Source organism: Silurus meridionalis, chromosome 1, assembly GCF_014805685.1.
Source record: "Silurus meridionalis isolate SWU-2019-XX chromosome 1, ASM1480568v1, whole genome shotgun sequence".
NCBI lineage: Eukaryota > Metazoa > Chordata > Actinopteri > Siluriformes > Siluridae > Silurus > Silurus meridionalis.
The window spans coordinates 9,626,856-9,654,453 of record NC_060884.1 but is presented as its reverse complement, the minus strand read 5'-3'; the positions used below and the strand labels follow the sequence as shown (position 1 = coordinate 9,654,453).

General features: G+C 36.7%; 2 protein-coding genes across 3 annotated transcripts in view; both read right to left on the bottom strand.

The window, feature by feature from the left end:
• Positions 1-2,280: 2,280 nt before the first annotated feature.
• rbl1 (retinoblastoma-like 1 (p107)) lies at positions 2,281-24,809 on the bottom strand. Its single transcript, XM_046856243.1, has 22 exons — positions 24,480-24,809; positions 19,979-20,112; positions 19,440-19,640; positions 18,759-18,823; positions 18,080-18,208; positions 17,528-17,673; positions 17,379-17,443; positions 16,546-16,732; positions 15,616-15,782; positions 14,033-14,145; positions 13,187-13,290; positions 12,779-12,916; positions 6,793-6,957; positions 6,528-6,669; positions 5,910-6,140; positions 5,566-5,735; positions 5,055-5,231; positions 4,712-4,783; positions 4,548-4,632; positions 4,298-4,443; positions 4,008-4,172; positions 2,281-3,486 (listed from the first exon to the last, which is right to left on the bottom strand). Exons 1-22 carry the CDS (start codon positions 24,639-24,641, stop codon positions 3,316-3,318), a joined length of 3,135 nt encoding a protein of 1,044 aa, XP_046712199.1. The 5' UTR covers positions 24,642-24,809; the 3' UTR covers positions 2,281-3,315.
• Positions 24,810-26,594: 1,785 nt separating this feature from the next.
• Positions 26,595-27,598, bottom strand: part of si:dkey-6e2.2 — a 28,645-nt gene continuing 27,641 nt past the window's right edge. For both annotated transcript variants that reach the window (XM_046849607.1, XM_046849612.1), the window contains one exon: positions 26,595-27,598. This exon is cut by the window's right edge and continues 980 nt beyond it. The gene's annotated coding sequence lies outside the window, so the exon portion shown is untranslated.

The following is a 27,598-nucleotide window of genomic DNA, read 5'->3' as shown; positions in this document are numbered from 1 at the left end:
TCCAAAGCGACTGAGAAAATCTGTAAAAAGGGCTGTCAAAATGCAAATTCATTTTATTGGCAGTAATTTCATTAACGCGAAATTAATGCAGCATGCATTTGTTTGACCATTTTTAACAAATATAAATAAATATAAAAAAGGCGAAATTAGAACCTTCAGGTCAACACGTTTATTCACGACGTCCTTTCTTTACTCGGATATAAAAAATGTAATAAAGTCCACCGAAAAAATTATTTTTAATCACTAAACCTTTGTTTTACTGATGCGCCAAGTCTCAAATCAGCAACAAAATCTGCCATGATGCGCACAATTATCCCTCTGAGGGTCGACAAACGCACCAGCGTTTTGTGGCATTTTTTTTCTCATAACACTGAAATTAACTTACATTTTTCTATTTTTTTATCCTACAGATAAGAGCAATACAGTATTCGAATTTGTCTCTACAGACAGGGGGCGCTCTCTGCCGTCTCTGTGTCCTCTCTTCACAGTAAAAAACCTGAATCTTAGTGAATCTCACAGACATTGAAACTGGAAATGTCTACTTTTAAATAAACCATTTCACATCAAAAACAAATATTATGTTTATTTAATCTGTATAAATGCTAGAAGAGGTACATTTTCTCCGGTATCACCTCATTAAGCGTCCATGTGGAAACATAGCAAAGGTTCTGTATGGTGTCCTAAGAATTTACGCAATTTAAAACACTGTATTTACTTTTAAACATTTACAAGAATATTTTGTCTTCATGCTCTATGTTGAGTCTGGTATCACTAATAAGAAACATACATTTGCATAAAGCATCACTATTTGTCCATGTCAATGTTAAATAGAGTATTAACAAATGGTAAACAATTAATTTATAGTACATTTAGAACTGATAAAAATGTTTAAGTTGCGATTAATCGTGAGTTAACTCATGACAATCATGCAATTATTCCTGATTACATATTTTAATCGATTACAGCCATTATTTTAATATGATGTGAAGTTCTTTTTACTTAAGTTTATGTCAGAACCCAAACTTCTTTACTTTAACTTGAGTAAAAAAAAAAAGGAAAGTCAGTACTTCAACTTTAACCTGAATATTTTAAAACATGAGTATCTGTACTTCTCTGAAGTGAAGGACGTGTGTACTTTTGCCAACTCTAGATACAGGCCACTTCAGCAGCTGGACTCATGCAGTAGTAGATGCAGCATGCAGTTAACATGGGTAACATTGCTTAAATATGCAAGGCCTTCAGTGAAATGCTTCTGGGTGGAAGCATTTGTTGCTCCAAAACCTGTATATATCGTACAGCTCTGATGGAAACTTTCCAAATGTGCAAACTGCTCATTCCACAGACACTAATGCACTTCCATAACACCTGAGATGCAGAATTAACCTGCATTTGTGAATAACATGACAAACTGTGTTCACAGATGATTTTTGGAGGTGTTAATGAGCCCATGCTGTGAATCATGACTGTTTTAAATGCAGTGCCACCTGAGGGCCTGAAGATCATGGCCATCAAATATTTATGACCCTGACCCACTTTACTTCTTAGAAACTCTGCCTCTTTAAGAAACACTATTATCATCTTACTGACCTGTTGTCAGTTAACCTAATCAGTTGCAAAATGTTTCTCCAAATGTTTCATTCTCCAGTCTTTCGTTTCCTCATCCCAACTATTTGACATGTTGCAGCCATCAAATTCAAACATACCTTTTTTCCACCTTACATTGGTACAAGCTTCAACATTTATTACGTTTACTATGTTCTATTGTAAATTTGGGTTTATGAATTTATTGCATTGTTTTTATCTACATCTTATTGCATTGCTTTCAGTATCTGGAAACTAAGCTTCAAAATTAACACTTCATGTACTGTGTATATGTTTATAATTAACATACAAGAGGTGCCAAAATCCTTAGTTGTCTCATTTGGTTTTAGTGTGTGAGCCTGCAGAGTAATTAATATTAATAGCAACGTTAATATTACATCCCAATCTAATCATCTTTCAAAGCCAATATTATAGAAACTAAAGATTTAGAATGCTGTTATATGTGGTAATGAGCTGCAGAATTACATGCTGTAGTTGTTTCTAATCTCAATTCTTTCTGTAGTAAAAAAGCTTTTTTATAACTGATTTTTATTTTCTGCCTAGCTGACACATTACATAAGCATACAAGCAGAAACCTATATGACCACTCATGTGAGACCCATAATTGTTTAAAGATAGATCATTTAAAATATATAACCAGGACATGAGGAATTGTTTTTGAGTCAAAATGCCATAATATGAAGATAGTTTATGAAACAAAGTTTAATCTATACATCCATAAACTGACAAGAACAATACTGAACATTTGCATAATATACAGATGTTTTCACTTACAATAAGCCTCTTAACCAATGTGAGATTACAAAATATCTTAAAAACATAATTCCATACAATAAACAGCCATTTGTAACTGAAATTTTGTCTTCTCATCCCCACAACTTGTTTTCCAATAAAAAAAAGTCACTGGATAATGCTTGATTTTCATTTTAAAATCATTCAGGTCCAAATATTAAAGACTGTTCCTGAGAATATTCCAAATGTTTGAGGGAGGGTTTAAAAATATTTACATGTTCCTTTACAGTGAAAACAAAACAATATGGTCAAATAAGAATGAGAATAAAATAAGTAATCATAGAGACCACAATTAAAGACCATGTAAACAGACTTGGTTCAAGCCAAAGCAAGTCTTAAGAAGGTTAGCTTGGTATGACCTTATATACCAACATGATTAGTGATTTATATTAGAACACATACATTTCTCCACCTGGGTGAAAAAACATTACTTTTGAGAAAAGAGAAAAAAAAGAAAAAAAAAAAAAGAAACATATATATATATATATATATTAGTTTAGTCATTGAGTCACTGATGTGTAGATACTACACAACACAGTACAGTGCTACATGTATATGCAGCATGTGCTAGAACACACTAATGTTGTGCTCAGTAAAATAGTTTCAGCCCCATTTATAATGTATACAGAAGCCCCTTCCCAGAGTGCTATGCTATACAATGCTTTAGATTAATTAGGTTAAACAGATATTTTGCTGCTTTTTCAGAATGACTGAAATTAATGATCAAATTCTGACCTCCTTTTACAGGAACCCGAAATCCCACCAAAGCTCACAATGAGCCGTCACTCATGATCCACTGGCTCTATAGCCTGGCTAGCTCTGTGAGTTATAGCTCTTTGGTTATAAAGGTCATGCTGCATTGTAAATAGCATGTGAATGTTAAAAACTTGCATTCTGTGTGTGTGTGTGTGTGTGTGTCAGTCAGTGATTGGCTCTCTCGGTCACAACATCTTGAAGCCGTTTGAGAAGTACGTCCTCACTCTCCTGGCTCAAGCGTTTGGTAGGGGACTCCGTCTCGTCTCCCTCCATGGTAAAGGCTCTCTTTTTGCTCACACTTCCCTGACGGATCATTCGGTTAATGTCACTTAGCTCCTGAAAGTAAGGAAAAGACAATAGGCTATAACAAACTAATAAAAAAGCACCACATTTAACTGCGCTAATACAGATACACAAATTTGTATGGTCCTGTCAAGCAGACAAAAACATCAACATGATGAATAGGACGTGGCTTTGCAGGGTTACATGACGTAAAGCTGTTATAACTTGGGGTGTACCCACTTTGGTTGCCAGCTATATTAACAATAATGGCTGTATGTTAAGTTCGTTTCAGAGGACAGTACATTTTGTTTGAAATTGTATATACCGCCATATATCAGATTTCCGGATTCCAGATTCAAATAAGAATATCAAACATCTTTCCTTAGCAAGGCAGTGTAGCTATACAAGAATTAAAATCAAGAATTTCGACTGTTCAACACGGACCACACACACATGCAAAGTTTACATAATTTAACACAATTTTGAATGATAAAGTAACACACAAATGAAAAGCCAATAAAAATTCGAACAACAAAAAAACCCAAAACGTTTTGAACAAGGTGAGGAGTTTCTACCTTGGATGGGCTGCCAGTAAACTTGTATGTGTAAGCAGAGCTGGGTTTGAGACAGGATCCATTCTTGTGAGGAGACAGATAAAGAGAGTGTCTCTGAGATATTCGGCGTGGGGACAGAGGTTGAGCTCGCAGCGAGGGGAATGGTGACAATGGAGGTGCATCCACCTGTGGGTGTATGTGAGAAGTAAGGAAAAAAAGTTACTTATTACACTTACTTCGCCTTCTGCCAATAAATAACAGAAAGAGACAAAATCACAATGAGAAACAATTATTTAAAAAAGTATACATACTCTACTGTCAGCTGCTGGATGAGCATATCTGACTGCAAAAGATTTCATTTTCATTACATAAACAGAGTTGTAGAATTGGATAAGGTCACCCCTCTCCTCATCTGAGTCACTGTCGCTCTTGGCACTCTGATCTGTCCTGGCATTGGCTACATCAAAACAGAAACAATACAATAAAGAAAACATTTTAGTATGAATATAAAAATACAAATTGGGGTAAGGAGTTCTTAGTGAAGCATGTGGGCATCAATACTTTGATCTGTTGGTGGATCAACCTCCATTCTGTCATCAGCCTGCTGTTCATGGATTCCTTTCCTCAGCAGCACACTGCGGTATATCTAGATACATGGTCAAAAACCTAGGTATTAGCACAGAAACCACCAATTATGTGCTTGTGAATATATTCATGCTACTTACGTGGCTGCTTGCTTGAGGTTGGCTCCGATAACATTTCATTATGTCTTGAAAAGTGTGTTCCTCTTTTGAGATCTATGAAAGGGATCATAAAAGTGTATAGATTCAACAATTTGTCAACATTGCCATGTTCCAAAGTTTAAATTAGGTCAACTTAGTGCCGCACTATAGCGTTAAAAGGATATAAAATTAACATTTAAAAGCTGCCTGGTGACATTGTATACAGGAACAGTGTTATGTCTGGTTGCAGCCTTTCACATACTCTGTTAAACATTTACTACTTAAAAGTTATACGTGATGCGGCACTGTATTATACCAGAATGACAGAAGCGGTTCTTCTACTTGCCTTGGATACGATGTAGACGGCACAGAGCAAAAGCTGATCCAGATGTCTATCCATCATCAAGTCTGTACAGTGGACCAGAGACTGCTCAAAGCATGTCCAGATTTTGCCTCTTAATTCTGCAGAGATGTCCAGCTTCAGACATAGATCTCTGAGACGCACACTTGCTAAATGATACACCTTTACAAAAAAGCAAAAAAACCCAAAACATTTTAATTAATTAAAAAACACAACTACATTATAAACTGTTTGAAAGTAATTCAAAAAAAAAATGTGCAAATTTAAAAAGTGCAATAACAAGCCTCTCAGCACCAATCCTGTTCCTTAAATAACTGTGATTATAAAGGACTGTGTCTTTGTCTACAGTTTCTTATCATATCGTAAATATTATATATATATAAGTGATACACATAAAAACATATGTAGTAATAATAAATGAACATTTTTTATTGTAGAGATAATGGAGTAGAAACATTTGGATTTATCACAACGTGACAAACAATGTCCCCCTCACCTTGCGGAAAAAAAGTGCCAGGGATCCTGTGCGACGTGGTCTGTTGGTTGGCTGTGTCTGTACCTCAGGGGCTTTATGAGGGGAGGTAAGCAGCACCTGGGCAGTGAGGGGGTTCAGCTGGTTTGCTTGTACCTGGATTACTGTGATACTTCCCATGTCATTCTTCATCACTACAGACAGAGGAATGCTATTTAGCATTGAATGCAGAGAGCAGATGATTCATCTCTCTAGCAATATAGAAAGGCTAATAAAACTTATATTGCTACTTTAAAAATCTCACACAATTTATTTTGCTTTGATGTTTGCACGCATGCATGCTTGCAGGTGTGCACATGCACACATACCTGGCAAAGGAATGTTAAGTTGCTGGCCATTAGAAGTGGACATGGACAGGACAGTTGCTGTGTTTTGGTTGTTTTCTATAGAGGTGTTGGGTATAATTTTCACAGGAGTGACAGCTATTCGCTTCACTGGAGACTGAGGGTGAGGATCATCACCAAACAAACGTCTTTTGGCACTGCCTGCTGATGGAGAACTAAAGCGGTCATGGAGTGAGATGGGAGATGGAGGAGCATCTAAGAAGAAGCAAAAATTGGACATTAAGTGATGTAATTTACACAGGTGTATACACACACACTCATCTAACTAATTAACATCTAACTATTTATGAAAAGTCATTCACATAAATGTAAAACTTCAGTAAAATATTTCACTTGTCAGTGCTAGCAAGTGACCTTGGTATAAGCAAGATAAATGGCTAGGTGTGCATCATATTTGGAGATTATTGAACCTTCTGTGTTATGCATTAATTTCATGCAACTCACACCTAATCATGGGTTATCCCTATATTTATGAATGGGAACAGTTTGTGAAGTTACAATTTTTGCCCACTTTTTTCACTTATTTTTTTTATTAAGTGCTGCATTCTTATTACCATGCTGCGATTTGTTTTGGTGGCGTACCTTTGCGAGCACTAGACCCTAAGCCAGTGCGGACCTCTCTGAGACGAGGGTGCATGATGGGTGACAGAGCCACCAGAGGAAGGTGGGTGGGGACCCCACTACTGCTGTTGCGGCCTGAATCAAGACTACTAGGAAAATTTACCTACAACAAACAGATAAATTATATTCACCATCATTCATGATTCATAAGAGACCAACTTCAGGAAATTAAAAAAAAATTCCAGCTTGTAAGCTAATTTATGTTCATTACACAATGATGTAATACCTCTGTTACAGTAGGAACTCTAGAATTAGCATTCTCTAATGCTTCCCACAGTACAGAGTCCTTTGTCCAAGCCAAGCTTTCCAGCACTTGCTCCTCTATGACATTCAAGTGCTTCACCATGTCTCTAGAAAGGCCCTCCTCAGAGCGGATGAACACCTCTATTACCTGCACATACATACATAACAACTTGACATTATACTGTAATCCTCTGCTGCACAATAACCGTATTTTTACACTTGTACAAAATGATTCATTTAAATATAATGAAAACTGAGTCATTTGGAATTGCAGGCATCTACATTGGGTGAACAAAGATGGCTATAATGCATTTTCCTGATGTTCATAACATATACAGAACATATTAATTCTCACTGACACTCATAACCAGATGTTTAAAATTCTACTATTAAAAGAATAAATGGTAAAAACAAAATGAGCAAAAAAGAGAAAACAAAATTGTAGACATCTGCTAAATTAAACAAACTTTTAATAAATTGAACCATAAAATGTGCAACAAGTAACAAATAAAAAATGTTTTCAAATGTGTTTGACATCAGTGCTCTTTCACATATCAATATGTAACTAAAAGTATCAGCAACCTAAGGATCGAAAACACTATAAATTCACTATAAATTACTTATAACTCCAGCAAGCTAAGATTTTTTTAGCATAGACAGCATGTCTCATGGGTTAAACTAATGGATGATTGAAAAGCATTAAACATCTTGTACTCAGTTATAGGAGATAAAATAAACTGTTCGAATAGATTACACTCACTGAATACTTCATTAAAAACAGTATGTTAATATTGGGCATCTTAATGACAGATTCCACAAGATGTTCCTGTAGCTTTTTCAGGTGCATTTTGATGACACAAATCTCTTGTTCTAACCACAACCCAAGTACATTCTTTTGGATTCAGATAAAAGATAGGAAAATTGTGGCCTTAAAGGGATTGACATACACACGTGGACAAAATTGTTGGTACCCTTCAGTCAATGAAAGAAAAACTCACAATGGTCACAGAAGAAACTTTAATCTAACAAAAGTAATAAATAAAAATTATATGAATGTTAACCAATGAAATTCAGACATTGCTTTTCAACCATGCTTCAACAGAATTATTTAAAAAAATAAACTTATGGAACAGGCCTAGACAAAAATGATGATACCCCTAGAAAAGACTGAAAATAATGTATCATTCAACATGGACCAGAGGAAGCGAAGGAAAGAGTTGTCTCAGGAGATTAGAAAGAAAATTATAGACAAGCACGATAAAGGTAAAGGCTATAAGACTATATCTCCAAGCAGCTAGATGTTCCTGTGACTACAGTTGCACATATTATTCAGAAATCTAAGATCCATGGGACTGTAGTCAACCTCCCTGAACGTGGCCGCAGGAGGAAAATTGATGACAAATCGAAGAGACGGATAATACAAATGATAACAAAAGAGCCCAGAAAGACTTCTAAAGAGATCCAAGGTGAACTCCATGCTCAAGGATCGCAACATCAGATCGCAACATCCGTCGTTGTTTGCACCAAAGTGGACTACATGGGAGACAACCAAGGAGGACACTATTGTTGAAAACAAATCATAAAAAGCTAGGCTGAAATATGCCAAACTACATGTTGACAAGCCACAAAGCTTCTGGGAGAATGTCCTGTAAACAGATGACCAAGACACATAAGCTCTATGTTCACAGACGGAAAAATGAAGCATATCAAGAAAGGAACACTGTCCCTACTGTGAAACATGGAGGAGGCTCTGTTATGTTCTGGGGCAGCTTTGCTGCATCTGGCACAGGGTGTCTTGAATCTGTGCACGGCACAATGAATCTGAAGACTTTTAAGGGATTCCAGTAGGGCTGGGCAATATGGCCTACAAAAAATCCGATTTGCGATTTAAATCGATTTTTCCCCCCTGCTTAAAATCAACCTGCATATGACAAAGAAAATGTTCCAAAAAAAGTTTTAACTTTATTAAATGGGTTAAAGTGCAATCAGAAACAACAAGCCATTGTAAACTGTGAAAATAGAACGTAACATAACATAAAATTAGCAAACCTACAAAGAAAAATGTTTTATGAGTGTTTAAATGTGGAACATGATTGAAAATTCACCTGAGGTTTGGAGTGATTTTGCCTTTACCTTTCTTAAAAACTCCACAGTAAAATGAGATGAAATTTGAAATAAGAATATAATAGACAGGGAGATTCTAAATAAGAATTATTTGAAAGATTGAGCAAACCTCAAAAAAAATGTTTTATGAGCGTTTGATTGTGGTCATTCAAATGCTCTGATTGTTCTGTTTCTTAACGGAAACGCCGTTCTGAAGCGTCTTTACAGGTATTTTGACCGCTCCCACCCCCCATACCGGAAGTGTACGATTAGTCGCGCAACACCAAAGTACGGCTGCTTAACCGTGTATTTTCAGGATGTGGCTGCTTAAGCGCAGTCTTGTGCTGCCGCTGTCTTGTTCACTTCGTAGGGCACTACATCTCTCCCACTCGACAGCATGCCTCTGTTTGAGATGCTGCAGTAAATTGATGCTACTGCTACCTTTGCTTGCTCGCTGCCATGTTGTTTGTGTATCTCTATAGCAAACGCGCGGGGGGAGTTCGTTCGAAACTGTGGGAGCCCAGAGGGGAGCGTCGGCGGACATTAAAGAGAAAACCGATTTTTATTAAAACATATCGATGTAAACTACACATTCGAGTTAATCGATAAAATCGATTTATCGCCCAGCCCTAGATTCCAAAAAGAAATGTGCTGGCTAATGTCAGAAAGCTTGGTCTCAGTCGCAGGTCATGGGTCTTGCAACAGGACAATGATCCAAAACACACAGCTAAAACACCCAAGAATGGCTAAGAAGAAAACTAATTCTGGACTATTCTAAAGTGGCCTTTAGTTTGCTCATGAGGAGTGGGCCAAAATACCTGCTGAGAGGTGAAGAAGTCTCATTGACAGTAACAGGAATCGTCTGATTGCAGTGATTGGCTCAAAAGGTTGTGCAACTAAATATTAATTTAGGGGTACCATCATTTTTGTCCAGGCCTGTTCCATGAGTTTTTTTTTTTAAATAATTCTGTTGAAGCATAGTTGAAAAGCAATGTCTGACTTTCAATGGTTAACATTTATAGAATTTTCATTTAATATTACTTTTGTCAGATTAAAGTTTTTCTGTGACCATTGTGAGTTTTTCTTTCATTGACCAAAGGGTACCAACAATTTTGTCCACGTTTGTAATCAACACCAATGCTGTGGCATTTAACCTGTTAGCCTTCGATACAGATTTTGGGACTCACAGCTGAAATGCCCAACCTATCTTTAAATGTTAACAGTTCCTGATAAAAGTGGACTACATACACAATTGAAACATCTCTAATAAAGAAGACACTTTGAGCTTTACTGTCCATTATTCACTGTTGATATTGTTAAAAAATAAGTTATAGATGATTAAGTACTGTAGAAAAAAGAAATCCTTAAATAATTTTTTCCCCTTCATATATAAATAAATGTCCTGGAGCAATCCAGAAAAGTAATGGGTAAAAAGCCACATGTCTCATGAGTTTATATTTTAAATTGAATGAAGAGATCATAAAAAATGAGATTCCTATAAACATTTATCTGAGACTATGTCTGGTTCGCCCCTCCCCGCCCAAATTTTAGGACTCATAGCTGAAATGCTCTACCTAACTTTAAATGTTAACAGTTCCTGATACAAATGTGCTACATACACAATTTAAATATATTTCGAAGGAAGACACTTTGAGCTTTACTGTCCATCATCAAAGTTGATATTGCTCAAAAAGATATTAAGTTATAGATGATGAAGTGCCATAGATATACATTTCCTGCATTGAACATTATTTTTTATTTCATATATAAATACATGAAATCAGTCCTGGAGCAATCCAGAAAAGTACTGGGTTGAAAGCCACATGTCTCATGGGTTTATATTTTAAATTGAATGAAGAGATCATAAAAAATCCTACAAACATTTATCTGAGACTATGTCTGATCCTTTTCTTCCTCCCCCTGTTTGAGAGACACCTGCTAAACTCAGGTGATCATTCATACTCTATTCATACAGTCTGCATATTAATGAATTGCTGACCATTAAAGGCTTTTGTTCTACATGTTTAGGGATATTGATGTTGAGATGGCATTCATATTGATGGCCAGGAAGCCAGACAAGCTATTGTTTTACAGCCATGGCCATTCATATTGATGTCTGGCCATTCCAATCTCAACAATACACACACACACACACACACACACACACACACACACACACACAAACTTATAATGAAAATACTTTTCAAGCATTTCTCCTACAAAAAAAAACAGGCAATAAAACCAATAAAATCATATAAAGCTATAAAGGGGGATTTATTGTAACTTACAGATGTAGATCTCCATGTCTCTGTTGTTACTCTGCCCCAAAAATATTTTCCACATCGCTGCTTTTTGTGCAAATCTCAGACAAAACAACTTATTTGATTGTCCATTTTTTTTTTATTGTTTTATTTTTTTTTTGTAGACAAAGTCTAGTTAGCACGAGCTATAAACAGCTGTTTGTGTTGACCTGAGAGCTGCATCACTTCCTGGTTCGTCACTACGCACGTGTTTGTAAAGAGTAATAAAACTAAAATTCACACACGTGGAGAATAAAATCCTCCCATATATCGTTAGAATCCTGCACTTATTGGCTACATTGTCCATCAGTCATTTTGCTTCCATAATGCTACTGGCTGGAAAGAAAAGGTTTGAAATGAGAGGTGGCGCATAAAAAAACATGACACCTGCAGAGAGAGTAGAGACTCAACCCAAGATTTCTACTCTTTTACTTTTTTAATATTATTATTTTTTTTTTTTTGTGGTCTCAACCATTTTGTAACACTATATTCTACCAGCCATATTAGTTTTTTGTCACCAAGATGACGTTTTTTATGTGAAAGTTATTCGGAAATATATAAACACAAACACCAGCCGAAGTTCTGTGACATAAATAAAGGTATAAACATCTAAATTACAACACTGTTGTTTGTTTGGAGCAGAAATGCTTTACGGCATGTTGTTCACTGGACCCTTATCTTTCCTAATAAACCGGGATTAGCAGCAGTGGATGTGTTTGTGACTCGTTATTAAAATAATAATGTAAGTAGTGCGTTTTTTTATGCATGTTGTTGTTGTTGTGTACTGCTTACACACATTCAGCAAATACATTTGTTATACGTTTTTCATTGAAAAACAGAGATCTGAAATCACTGCTTGAGACTTAGAGCTTTAGAATGATGTAGAGTTAGTCATGGTTACTCTTCTCCCTTTTTATTTAATCTATTGCTAAACATTTACACCTGAGAACAATTGCCAATTTGTTGCCCTCACGCGACCCAGAAGCCTAAGAGGTTAAACAACAGCTGAGTTGTCTACCTATGTGCCTTAGCTGAAGTCAAGATTTATCAAAGCAGGGAACACTGATGCAGTCTTTAACTTTCCAGTTTTGATGAGCCTTTTGGTCAACTCAAAGCAGTGTGGACATTTTCTGCAGACTACTCTCATTAACAAGACCTCCCTTCTGAGTAAACTATAGAGACTGCTGTGCATGCAAATCTCCCAAGATCAACAGTTACAGAAGGTCTTCTACCAACATCTTGTCCCCATTCTCTTTGATGTGACCATTATCCAAAGTTGCTGACTAATATCTTCATGATTTTATGTTTCACTTCTGCTACATTAAATAGCTGTATGAATGAGTGGGTATAAAGGTGTTTCTAATGGGGTGCTTGGTGAGTGTACAGTTAAGTATGTTAAAATCTAATGGAACAAGAGATGTTACTTTGACTTGTATAAGGGTTTTAAATGGGGCAATTGCACGAACTTATTTGGAAGTGTCAGAAAAAGAGGGGTTAATGTGTGTATATTATTTTTTGTTACAAAAAGTCAAAACAGCAGCATGCATTTTTATTCTGACCTCTAACCTTGTAAAAGTAGAATGGCCTAAGCTGGAAGGTTTCTAAAATCCAAGGGAAGGTTCGTTGAGAACTGTATGCAAACAGCACAACCTCCAGACAGCAGACCAAAAGAGAACAGTGGAACACATCCTGTTCCAACAGCACCTGATAAGGAAACCAATATCTTATGACATTGAAACAAAATAAATTTTAGCCATCATTATTTAGCCGAAAGTTTACATAAAGGTCTTAAAAATGTTTATGTATTTAGGAACTTCAATACCTTTCAAGTCAATGGTTTGCACATTATGTATGTACTTGCTTTTAACGTGTTAGGAATCTACAAAATTATTTCCCAACTGAGTAGTACAACTCTATTTACAAAATTAATCGAATCTCCAAGAGAAATTCTTCATTTTTCCTTTATATACTTACAGCCATATCTTTACCCTGGAGTCTCTTAATCTCTTGAGCCATAACATTCTCCAGAATCTTAAAATACAGTATTTCGGCAATCTTCAGACGGTTTTCAGCAAAGTCTACAGTCAAGACAGAAAAATAACAACAATAAAATGAATGCATAAACAATTATAATACAAGGTGGTATGTTACATACAGTAAAACTGAAAAATGAGTACGCCCTCCGTCAAGTCTACGTTTTAATTTGTTATAGCCTTTTTTGATGTTTTTATTCATTACACAGAATTCCCCAAAAAGTAAACCTACGTTCAGAAATCTTCTGTATAAAGATTGTTTCCACTCAGTGACATGGCAAGACTTTTTTTTATGAACAGGTATTGTCAGGCACTGCCACAGTATCTAATTGTGGTTGAGGTCTGTACATTAAATTGGCCATTAAAACAAACTGATGTTCTCCTTTTTCCAGTCAGCTAGCATACATGGGATCATTGTCCCAATCATTGCATAACCCAATTTTAATCCAGTTTATGTTACTAAACAGATGGTCCCAGCTTTGTATTCTGACATAACGTAGACATTGCACATTTTCCTAGGTGTTGTAGCTACAAAAGAAACCTAAACAATCACCCCTCTACCACTATACTTTTCATTTGGCAATAGGCGCAATCAGATTTCCTCATGATTTTCACCCAATATGAGCCACCAGAAACAATGAGAATCAATGAGATAGCCAAGATGTTAATCTTAATATTGAAGAAACAATGGCATGCTTAGAGTAGAAAAGTGAAATGTCTGTACATTATGCGTTAAGTAACATGACAGAGGATTTAATATCTAGTAAATTAGTGCAAGATTTCTAACCCATATGGGCTCCCTGAAGATCATCTGTTTGTCTTGTGTAGGCCTGTTTAAAAGTCTCTCCTAGCTTCTTCACTCGATTTAAAATAGCTTCAGTCGGGTCACGGGAACAAGACCTGAGGAAGGAAAACGCATCAATGTGCACAAATATATAATTTTAATACACAGTAACAACCATTCTCAAATAACATCACTGGCCTTTGACACAGGTCATAACCAATACAAAAAAAAAACAAACACACCATGTAAACGTTTTTTTTTCTCGTGCCAAGTGAGGTCAAGAGGTTACAGTGACAATGGTACAAACCTTGTAAAAATGTACTGATTTCGCAACACAAAAGGAAATAAAATTATAGCCAAGAATAGAGAAAAACAAATTCCAGTGCACCTTGCACAAAGAGTTTTTCCAAAGGAATTTTGGTCTATTCCTGCTTATAAAACAACTTCAACACGGTGATCTGCAAATTGAATCCTCTCAAAATAACAAAACATTTTTCTGAACATGTTTCTCCTGCAAAGTTCTTCTTAGACCATTCCACACCAATCCTTTTTTTTTTTTACGCACATTTTTCAGTCTACACTGAGACTGCATTTTTATTTAACGTAAACGTAGCTTTTTGAAAACTCTCTCCAAACTGGATAAAATGGCGTTGAATCTCTGCATCGCAGTGTGGACTGTGCAAACGAATTCTTTTGACAACAATGACATTTTTAGTTATGTGACCAATTCAGCCAAGATGATGGACGACATTGTATTATGGGTTTTGTAAGCTTGTCATTCCTATGAGGGTATTCAACGTCATTAGTGGGATACTGTTCTTTAAAGCGGTCCAATATTTTCCAATATTGCCACATCTCCCAGTCTATATTCTCACTCACTTATACTCCTGTGTTACTCACAGCAACAACTCCAACTCAGTCCATTTAAAAACTTTGGTGCTTTTTCTCGGCATTGCCGAAATGTTTTAAAGAGCTGGGAAAGTAAATATATGGCTTTCAGAAATGACGAAAGATCGAAACGCCTTGCGATTTACTCATGCGCAGTACAGGGACATAAGCATTTTCAGAAGCGTCGGTGAGAATGAGCTTGCTAGAAAAGATTGAAAATTATCTCTGCTTACTACAGGGCAAGAGTTATTTTCCGTCTAAAACACAGTAATATCTTTGCCATGTCCACATATACTTCTTGACATGTTTGTTAAAGTAATAAGACACTACAAACTGCATCAAAATTGTTGTCAGCTGAAACATATTAATCACTGCAATAAAGATTCAATGGGTTTTCAAGCACATGCTTATTTAAAACGAAACTGCAGCCTGTGGACAGTGTAAATTTAGTACAATTCTGAGTAAAACTTGAAATTGAAGATCTGAAACAATTCATAAAAGATGCAAAACAAAAGAAATCAGGAACACAAACGGGACAAACCAGGTTTTAAATAATAATATTGCTATTGACCATTTTTGGTTTATTTATCAATTTCACAACTGACAGAGAGAACAACATTTACAGAAAGAGAGAAGGGGGGCCGGTACTAAATCTACTATAGTAAGTCAATGTAAAAACACTATGAATTGCCACTTACTTGAAAATCTGGAGCAGGGCATCAGTAGGAGCATTGCAGAGGCCAGACACCATGCTCTGCAGGCGACTAACACTTTGAGTAGCTAAAGACACTGGTGTGATCAGCACCTCTTTCTCCTTCAGGTACCTGCGCCCTGTAAGTGGAGTGGAAGGGGCCAGCGAGCGAGTCTGTGCAGAAGAATTAAGAGAGCAATCAACAGTCTGCATAACGTTCAGAATACTGTATATCCCATGGCATGACAGTGTTCAAACTCTGCATTATTTAAAACAAAGAAGAGCGTGTAAAATTAAAATAGTCAACTCCGCATTGAAAAATGTGTACCAACTATAGATCTAATTCTGCACATCCAAGCTGTTCAACTGTCCATTAAAGTGAGTTTTGAAACAATGTTTTGATGCAAAAGCATTTTTTATATTACACTGGCATTATATCCACTGACATTTACAGCCAGGTCAATAAGTCATCAACATCATCAGTCAGCTGCAAATATTTGTGGTTTGCAGGCATCAATTTTTGATTTTGGAATCATTGAGGGTTTTTACTCAAATTCGGGTGATTAGCCCTGGATTTGAAACCTGGTGCAAGGTAGGCACTGGCTGTACCTGTTGGACCAATGGTAGTGGATTTGGTTCTTCGAAAAAAATTCAGCCAGACATGTCAATAAGGTCAATAAGTATGCAGGCTATATTATCAGGATAATGTGTATTACACACGCCATTATTCTCTGTAAATTAATTCTCCTGTTTTTAGTAGTTCTGGGTGATTGAATCACTTGTGTTTTAAAATACACAATTTAAAGCAGAGATGTCAATATCACAAGCCTACATGACAAGACTATTATCTGATTACGGCTTTTCAACTGGCAAATACTTTTAAGTTGGTTTGATTAGTCGTGTACACATGTACATGTGTTTTAGTTGAATTTCATACCTTTTCAAAGTGCTGCTGCAGATTATTCTCCACTTGCATTCGTGCTGATAACTGACCAGATGCCGGTTTAGGGGTAATTTTGTGTGGCGTTCCAATCTCCTCGTTCGCATCAGCACCCAAAAACACCCGTTCATCAAAGTCACCCACCGTCAGGACATATTCTTCATATTCACGATTTATAGCTTTGCTAAACAGGCACACAAGAACATGTTTAAATGTATAAATAAATTACCTTTTTTTTACATTCACAATATTTCATACAGTAATTTGATACAGTAAACATTTAAGCAATTATTTTATAAGGACAATTACTTTAAATGCATTAATATGTAGATGCTGATGTTGCCTGGGAAGTTAAACAGTACAGGAACCAGTAAAACTACTAAGAAGTAGTAAGTCACTATTCACATTAAAGGGCTATATGACAGCGATATTCTATAAGAACTCATAGGTTTATTACTGCCTCGCTAAAATCTGCAACAGTTAAAATAATTTAGAAGCTGGATGAATCCTGGTGGTTCACTTCTCCCCCTGGTGGTGTGTGTGTGGGGCTCAGCGAACCATTTACATGTGTCATAATATTTAATTTGCTAAGTTACATGATAATCAATACAATCACTTAACACTGAAAATAATCTGTAAATGAACATTACAGACAAATTAATTAATCCCTGGGCACTTGTCTAAAAATCAATGAGAAATAATGGTCATGACAACTACTATTTTCACATGATTTAAATGTGAAAATAGTAGTTGTCATGACCATTATTTCTCATTGATTATTAGACAATTACTAAACTATTTCTTGCAATTAGTCAGGAAACAATACTTACTTATTGTCCTGGAAGTTTGGAGTGTCCAACAGCTCAGTAAGTGTGTCTTTGTTTCCTTTAAGAATCTGATTAAAACATGATTTATTACATTGAAAATGTTTTAGACTTTGTAACTTTTGTAACACAATAATGCGCACGTTTCCTCTAACCTTTTTCTCAAACAGACATCTGATGTAAGGTTTAAAGTAGTGCTCTTTTATCCCTTTCGCTTCAACAATTAGACCATCGTGCATTTTGCACAAATGCTCAAGAGCACACTGAGCCTCTTCAGAGCTTCCGTCATCTGTTGGAAAGCCTGGAAAAAAAAACAAATATGAATGGGATTAGATGAAGTGTTGCTGTCACACAAACTCTGTATTTTACTAAGCAGGAGAAAAAGAACAGGCCAATTGTTTTCTTTTAGCCGCTCCTAGCCATCGCAAACTTTTCTGCCTTAAAATATTTACCATTAAATAACTAGAATGAATATCAATCTTTATTTGTGGTTAATTCATTAGCTAGCTCAAAAGCTGAATTTTTGCTCATATCGATGAATGATCTGGCAGCAGTCCATAAAAACTATTATCAAATAATATCAAATACCAGCAGTGTCTTTTGTAGGTTTCTTATCACATGAAGTGAATAGCATCGTAAACACAGTTGACCTGGGTGAATACAGATGTATAGTTGGTTAAAAATGACTGTGTTCCCATGGAGATCACCTTTGAAAAATGGATTGATGAGGTCTTTCTTGTTGGCACAGAGCAAAGCATTCCCATAGACCAGGTCCAGACAGCACAAAAGGAGATGGTACGAGTTGACTAAATCATCTCCAATCATATGAAAGTTGCCTGTATTCAAACATTAAATCAATGGATTAAATTAATAAAAAATTAAAAACGAACAGAAACACTAAACAGATTATTAATTCATTTTAAATGAAATTCAGTTTGGTTTCAATTCCAATATATCCACCCACTAACATGATAACTATAACTATGATGAATCAATGTTATTCACTTCACCCGTCAGTGGTCATAATGTTATGCCTAATTAGTGAATAACTATACAAGAGATACAGCCATTAAACACAGTCAATAAAACAGCATTTAGAAAATGTGCTGTTGGTCGAATAAGGCTCCTGTGCCTTTGTTTACATGTAGGTGGAAACTCTCCACACCACACAAGTGCCTTTTTATATTATAAAAAGACACTTTCAAAGTCTAAAATGACTCTCAAGCGTGTTACTTTGCAATCGGTTTGTTATCAAAGTTTCATATATTATTTATGTTTTATTTAGAATAAATGAATAAAACACACCCACACACAAATCAACAAACAACAATGCAATCTGTCCCTCTCTCTTTCAACATGTGAATTAATTTGTGACATTAAAAATACCTTTGGTGTACACAAACAACGTCCAACAGAACTTGAAAACATCATTGGTGTGGCAGAGAAGGCGCCTAAAAACGAAATTAAAGGACATAAAAAAAGTTGTTCCCCCCCCCCATAAATTAAAATCTAGCCAATTTAATAAACACAAACAGAATGCAAAAAATAATAGTCTGATCAGGGAGAATGACACAAAGCAAGCTAACTTGTAGCTCAAGCTATATGCATGAAGTGCATGAGAACCTTGAAGTATAGCTGAAGGTCTACATTTCAATCATATATTGTTTGCCTCATTGTATATGAACAGTAAAGCAACTGACAAAATAATCTAATATCTAAATCCTTATGAGCCTAATCGTATGTTAAATATGCAACCGCATACTGTATATGTAGCAAATATGGTGAAAACTTGATTATTTTATATACAGTATTGGATTGCTCCTTCTTACATTTACACACAGGTTCATATTTCATAATAAGAAAATGGCCTCAGATCACAAAGTCACTTGTATAGATTGACACTAAAGTGTATGGTCTAATTTTATATATATATTATCAATTAATGGGATATTTTGCAAGATATCAAGGAGAAACTAGTGAGGTAAAGTCAACAAGAGCATATAAGAAACAGTACTGGAATGCAGCCTGTATGACTCAGAACAACTGAGAAGGAGAAAGTAAATTCACCTATGCTTCCTGCCTCTTGGTTGCCGTGGTGGTTCACCTTGATGATTCTGGAACATGTCCAAAAATATTGGCTCGAATTTTCGAAAGAGTACAGCAGAGACTTCGAAATTCCTTTCTAGACGGGTTACACGGTTGCGGAAATCCTGCGAGAGATTCGACATGTCTGCCCATTTCTTCATCTTGCTGAAGAACTGAATAAGGCTGAAATTGAAAACAAATAAAAGTCTTAAACATGCACAAAATATGTAATGTAGTCATGAGGTTTTTAACCTAACAGACTCATAGAAGGTGACATACCACTAACTTGCTTAATAGTTACAGTATAACTAGACATACAAAAAATTAATTTTCCTACTACTTAAAATAGGACAAGACAAGATAAACTTTTCTTTTTAAATTCATCATTGTGGCAGGAATATTAAGGTTATTCTTAAAATTAATAATAAAAGCCTTTCTATAATTATGCAACAAGTAGTGTAAAATGTACAGAATGATTATTTTGAATGTACATTGAACGTTTAAAAATAATTTTTCATTACCTGAGTTTGGAGGACCGTAGTATTCTGGTAAGAGAGACACAGTTGCCTTCCAACATGCCACTACCTATAGTGGGAGTTGAAGTTTTTCTACAAGCTGCATAGAGAGAGCAGGCCAACCAGTGCACCACCTCACCCTGCACATGTTAAACACAAATACAATTCTTTAATATTAGGACATGAGTAATGAATGCCAAACAGCATCGTCTGCATAAACTTCATCTTCATTTTTGCCACCTAATACATGATCTCTCCAATCGCACCATAACTAGCAAACAGGGAGGGGGAAAGACTAACACAAGCTTACTTTGCATTTTCTTGTGATCACAAATTCATTATCTAGCCATCTTGACACAACTGGAATAACAACAAATGTTGCTTTTAACATAGAAATTGTCCGATTACAGCAGAGAATTATGAACTTTATGATGGCGATGGCAAAGATGTGTGTCAACACCTGTTCCATTCTCAAAAAGGATTTGCGCTTAGGAAGGGCGTCCAGGATACACCATGCAAATAAAATATATGGATCACAACCCTGAATTTCATACCGGCTCGATCAGGACCCAGGTAACCAGGTGAAGGGAACAGAGGTGATGAGGAGGTGATGGTAGGTATGGCCTTAAGGAGAGGAATGTGGAAGGGCAGATGGTGGTAGATTTTGCTAAAAGGTTGGAAATAGCAGTGCTGAACACTTATTTTAAGAAGAGAAAGGACTATAGAGTGACGTATAAAGGTTGGTGAAAAAGAATTGAGATCAGCAGAGTGATGAAAAAAGTAGGCAGGAGTATTGGATCTAAGCCCTTTCCTGTTTGCAGTGTTGATGGACAGGTTGACGGACGATGTCAGACAGGAGTCTCCATGGACTATGATGTTTGTGGATTATATTGTTATTTGTGGCGAGAGTAGGGAGCAGGTTCAGAAGAGCCTGGTGGGGTGGAGAAATGCGCTGGAGAGAAGGAGAATGAAAGCCAGTAGGAGTAAGACAGTACCTGTGTGAATTAGAGGGAGGGCAGTAGAGTGATGTGGTTGCAGGGCGAAGAGGTGGAGAAGGTGGTGGAGTTCATGTAAATGTGGTCAACAGTGCAAAGTAATTGAGTGTGTGTTAGAGAAGTAAAGAACAGTGCAGGCAGGATGGAGTGGGTGGAGAAAAGTGATAGCAGGAGTGATTTGTGATAGAAGGATATCTGCAAGAGTGAGAGGGAAAGTTTATAGGACTGTGGTGAGACCTGCGATGTTGTATGGTTTAGAGACAGTGGCATTGACAGCAGGCGGAGCTGGAGGTAGCAGAGTTAAAGATTTTCATTGGGAGTGACGAGGACAGAAAGGATTAGAAATTAAATTAATTAGAGGGCCAGCGCATGTAGGGCATTTGGAGACAAGGTGAAGGAGGCACGATTGAGTACAGTTTGAGGTGAGGGTGGCTAGAATAAGTATAGAGATTGAGATATTTGGACATGTGGCATATCGGTAGAAGAATGCTGAGGCTGGAGCTGCCAGGTAGGAGGAAAAGAGGAAGGACAAGGAGGAGTTTTATGGATGTGCTGAGGGAAGACATGCAGGTAGTTGGTTTGAAACAGGCAGATGTAGAGGACAAGGGCATATGGAGACTGATAGATGTCTGTATATTAATGGTTCAAGCCTAAGTTATAAGTTCTAAAAGGATGTTTTGGAATTTTAAGATCAAATGCATTAAGAATTTGTCTACATGCAAAATAATTTTAAAGACAGAAACCTGATAAATGTCTTTAAATTAAACATTTCAACAGTGTCATAAGGTGTGGTAACAGTGGTATAAAAGGAATGACAGACTCGGGCATATTGAATTATTAGAAGTAGTATTTCAGCAAAGACCATTACAGGAGCTTTAAGTGCAGGAGCAAAACTGTATAATGCATTAATTTGCCAAATTAGAACAGTAATCAGTAAGCTACTTCACCCGAGCATACATCTACAGCATTCATCTACATGTATGGCATTTGGCATATTATCTAGAGCGACTTACAATTAAGCAGGTGAGGGTTAAGGGTCTTGCTTAAGGGCCCAGCAGTAGCAGCTTGGTGGTGCAGGGATTTGAACGTGTGACCTTTTGACCAATTCCTTAACCGGTAATCTATCATCCTTCAACCACCATCCATGTAAATGTTACCCTTCCTTTCATCAATATATGAATATTCTATAGAGTGCTCCAACAATACAACGCACAACACAGATGCTTAGAAGAGCAGATATTTTAGATCCTTTTAGGTTGAGTAAAAAAAGTATGTAAAAGGTGAAATCTGTTTGCTGTTGCTGTAGTTGATAGGAATGATGTACAGTGGAACCCGGTTATCTCGACCTCGGTTACCTCGACAACCCTATTAAGTCGACGTTTTTGAAGTGGAACCGCCAAATTCTCGCTTTTTTTAAGCATTTTTTTTCGGTTATGTTGACTTTTTTTATGTCGCCGAACCCTGATATCTCGAGCACAAGGGGGGAAAAATTTGCCATTTAACGTCGGTTATCTCGGTGCAGCCGCAGAAGAACTCGCGAAAGTGGCGAAAAAATCAAGGCTTACAGATGCTACAGGTGTTGTATTGTATACTGGTGAATCTCTGCTGTTAGTTAGTGCTAGTGTTCGTAGTGTTAGTAGGGGCGCGGTGCGCTATGGGAAGAAAAGCGCAACCGTTGAGAGAGTGCCGGTGGGAAGACACGTACCGGGATACGCATGCGCGATAACAACGACCGCTGTGAACCAACATATACCAACAATAACGGACAGTGAGAGTGTGGAAGTTTAAATAGGAGCTGGTGATGATGATAAACGAGCACCATATGTGCACGATTGAAGCCGAGAGCTTCAGAGAAAGCGGCCGAGAAAGCACCTGACACGCTGAAGGGGGCCGAAGGGGGCGTGGCAGGTGGATTTCTGACAGATAAACATGTACTGTATGTATTTTTATAGCATGCCTTCATCAAACAAATTGCGGCAACGCTGTTGTGTAAAAAAAACCTTTAAAAATACGTGCATGCACATTCTCATTTATTAACACACATCATGTACATAAAGAAATTTCGAGCACGTTAATATATTGCCGCCATTTTGATTTTCGTTTATCTCGATCATCGGTTACCTCGATGCTTTTTGGCAACCCCCTAGGACATAGACAAAACCGGGTTCCACTGTACTATTATTGAATCATGGTGCATCTGCATTTTTTTCTATTACTATTACCTACTGGGTTTATGTCTAAACTTGTCCTTTGATCACAGTGAAACTGAGATTTTAAAAAACAGTCTCCTGAATGACTCCTTGTGCCTGCTTTCCATTTTGAGAGCTTTTAAAACATTTATTTGTCAGACTGTATTTTTTAAAGTATGGTTTTACTCATAACTGCATCAATTGCAAAAGACAAAAAGTAAATAAATGCCTGGCGGAACAAATGCAGGCCGAAGTATGATGTTTTTACACAGTATATGAATGCAAACATTTGCAGATGTTTCTAGTTGGAGAAATACTTGAAAACATTTGAAAATGGCAGTGCAATCAGACAAAATAAAAATGCAGTTTTCAGATCTAACAGTCCAGATTAATGTGGATGTAGTCAGACTTGTCTTAATCTAGTTGATGTAGCTAACAGGTATAAAAGTCCATCATAGTGTTTACATACAAAAGTGTGTCAAAAAATGGATACTGCCAGTACATCCAAATGCTAGAGTAAAAGCTGCATCTCTCTGCTAGACAGCTACGGATGTTTTTTTATTTACCTTCCAACAGGACAATGATCCTAAACATACCGCAAAAAAAGAACAGTGCAATGCTTTAAAAGAAGAAGGTGAATGCCCTTGACTTCAATCCAATCTTGTACTTGAGCAATTCTGGAGAAAGAATAGGCAAATATTCCCCAATCTAGGTGTGGAAAGCTGGTAAAGACGTATCCACAGAAAAAAAGAGTAATGGCTTTAATTAAAGCAAAAAGTGGTTCTACAAAGTATTAAATCAGGGAAATTATAATTTTTCCAACCCTGTTATAATAATTCATAAATTCTTTGGTGCGCTATTCTTTTTTTTCCCCAGAACTCTTCCTTTTTCTTTAATTAGTCTGATGTTATAATTTTGTAAATTCAACATTTTTTAGGTTTTGATTTCAGGCTGAACGAGAAATAAAAGTAAGAAAGGAGTATAAGGATTTTCTACAGGCAATGTATTATTATAAATCTTAGTAGAATAGAACAGCTGGCCATCTCATGCGCTTTATACTGTTTATTGCTGGAGAGAACAGCTTCAACGAGAGAGATGTTATGGTAATAATGGTGTAATACTTCTTAAGAACTGTAAGACAGAATCTGTTAGCGAATGAGAGTTTAATTCCTTGTAGTTTTGTCGGTGTAACAGTATAAACACTGACCACCTATTATTACCACTAACAAAACTGTATATTAGGTAATTAACTGATAATAAGCTGGCAATAGCGCATGCTAACTTAACTAAAACCATAAAAAATATTCATAGCGGCCATCTCACCTCCAGAGTATAGGTGTTCCAAATAGAAGTAAAGTTTTGCAAAGCCTCTGTCGCCGTCTCTTCGTCCATGTTTAATTCTTGACAAAGCGTTTCAAAGCTTCTCTGAATCGAGGCTCCTTCGTCTGATTTGCCAGAGTCCGAATCATTCTCATCTCCCCGCATTTTGAATCTCTTCAAATGGTCGGGAGGGTTTTAAAATATTTACTCACAAAAAAAAAAAATAATAAAGAGCATAGACCCCTCGCACTGAGGCAGCTTCCCCTCACTTCCGGTTATTCGGAACGGCGCGAAATCGGTTTGCTTCTAGCCAATAGGAACACGAGATGCGCTCACAGGGCCTTCAGCTCAGAGAGGAGCAAAACAGCCGTGGACTTCCGTTGTAATCGGAGAATGCGGAAGTGACGCGTGTCATAGGGCGGCCCATATTTCCAAACACTGTATAGTTGCAGCAGGGAACCCCTTTTATTTCAGTGTTTCCACCAAACACGCGTTGCTAATTGCCCCAAAACTGCATTTAATCAAGGCCCTTCAACATGGCCATTCACAAGTAATCACGACAGGAGTGCGGTTCAAATCAGTGTAAGAGCATCTTTGTAAAAAGCTCTAAAAGAGAACAAGCATCATTAAAGGGGTATAAAATCTGTATAATAAAGGAAAAAATGTTTTCACCAGCTCTCTGCCTCACCACAGAATCCACACAAAACCTGATAAAGAAGGAAGTGTTAACCTCGTTTGGGCTGCACGATAAACCAGAAACAAAGCATGACCAGTTGCATTCTGCAAACCACATTACACAGAATACTATAATTTGTTCTGTGACAGTCTTCGTTGTGTGAAAGGCTCTTAAACCATGGGAATTAACAGTCTGAAAACAAGAGACCAAATTTATAGTACAAATTGCTAAATGGACATAATCTCTGCCTTTCTGTATAATTTTCCAAATAACACACGCAAAGATTACTGGTCAAATTAAAAAAAATAAATAAAAAAGGAAACAGAAACCATCATGTAATGCCCAGCAACTGCTACAAGCTTTGCACACTGCAATATCAGTATGTGTGTGCCAGGTATTTTGTAAATTTTATCATAACCCATAATAGTGCTGGAACACAGGCATGAGATAGATTTGCAATGATGGAGTCCACTCATTAATGTTCAGAAAGTTCATCCACCCATTTACATATACCTAATATTTTGCCTTTACCATTTAGCCACAATGTCAGGCCATTTTAATGTAGTGCATGAGGGCATTGCTTTGTGCTATTTTGAGTGGATTGCACAACACAATATCCAGAAGCCTTGCTTTTTCTAAACATCTCCACATGATGGAGAGGCACTCTTCAAACTAATTTCCTGAGTTCGGATCCTAAAAGATATTCTGTTTAAATTTAATTCAAACAGACAAGTGTTGATCGAGTAAACATTGGGACAATTAACACAAGAGTATTTGCTACAGGTGCAAAGAATTTATATTACTTTATTTATTATTATTTCACACAGCATGCAAAGGGCCCTTTAAGATCACAAAGTGAGTTATGGGTATCAACTATGCTAAGATGAAAAGATGGTTGTACGTGGGGCAACTCAGATATTCCAGCTGTATCTCCCCAGTGCTTGGAGAGACACAATCCCTTTAATGGCAGCGATACTCAATAGTGGAGATGTATTATGTGACTCAGTATGCCCTTTCTTTGTGAATAGAATCTTCTCTTTCCGAGATCTGTTTTCTGATTTGTTTTCATATTGATCTGGTTTCCTGAATACAAAAAGCGAGTTTGGGAGTAGTTCATGGTCATGATCTAGATATGGGTGATCTGGTTCAGCCCTGCAGTTCTGGCTTCCAGTTTGATCAGTCAAGACATTTCTGTGTGGAATTTATAATCGTAAAAAGCAATGTAAAAATCTTATCCAGCTTATCCAACTGCATGCATTGACAAACTGCTGGATGAGGTCCACTTGACGCCAATGTCCCATGAGAAAACAATCATTTCCTACTCCATTACAGTTTAAATATAACATTTTCACACACCCATTCATTGTTCACTGTACCATGGACATAATTTGCCACAGCCTATTTAGATTATTCACTATAGTAATGACTAAAAGACATAAAAATTGTAAATGAAATGCTCTTATTGGTTTTTGATGTACCGTTATTAAAATATAATACAAACTATTTAAACCAATATAAATTAAGCATACAATAAGTCAGAATGCACACAGCAACTACATTTCCATGCAACAGATTGGAAATTCTGTACTAGAAGAGTGGTTTTCAAAGGGAGTCTGGGGTCCCATAATAAGTCTTTGTGGAAGTCCTCCCACCTCCCAAAAACATACCTACAGGTAGATTGGCTACATGCATTTTTCCTTCAGTATGTGTCTCTATGGTGCACTAGATGAATTGATGTCATACCTAATGGTCTTCGGATAGGCTCTGCATCCACTACACCCTTTAGCACTTAATAAAGATTTGTTAAGTGAGCTGAAGGAGTTGTGATGAAGGTTTCAATTGCCTGATCAACTGAATGAAGTGTGTTTAATACAAAACTCAAAAACAAGTTACCCTATAAATAATATCTTGGCCCTAATATGTTCTAGTTAACATTTGTACATTTTTGCAGTTATCTAATCAGCCAATGAAGTTTTAGCAGCACAATGCAAAAAAAACTATGTTAGAATAATGGAACATGATACGGTCTTATACTGTTGTAAGCCATCCACCTCAAGGAAGAGGAAAATATGTAATGTAACTAATTAAAATATTAGCATTATAAAAAAGCAAGGCAAAATTTGGTATTACAAATTTTTTTTGCTGACCAAAGAGACCAACCACTTGATTGCTTTTGTGTCACAAATCTAAGACTTGTGAATTCAAAGGTCAGGTTACTTCCTTTTCTTTTAATGTATGTAACTTATATTAAGCATGATAAGATGAGCATATCCTGTAAAAATAATTCTGCACAATAGATGGGAATATTGTACTATGTGCAAAACTTTTAGAGACCCTCAGTATGTAGTGATTTTTTAGCAAATAAGATTGGAAGGTGTTTTCATTTGGCATTGGCTACACACACACACATTCGAAGCATGAAAATATCAGGTGTGAACATTTATAA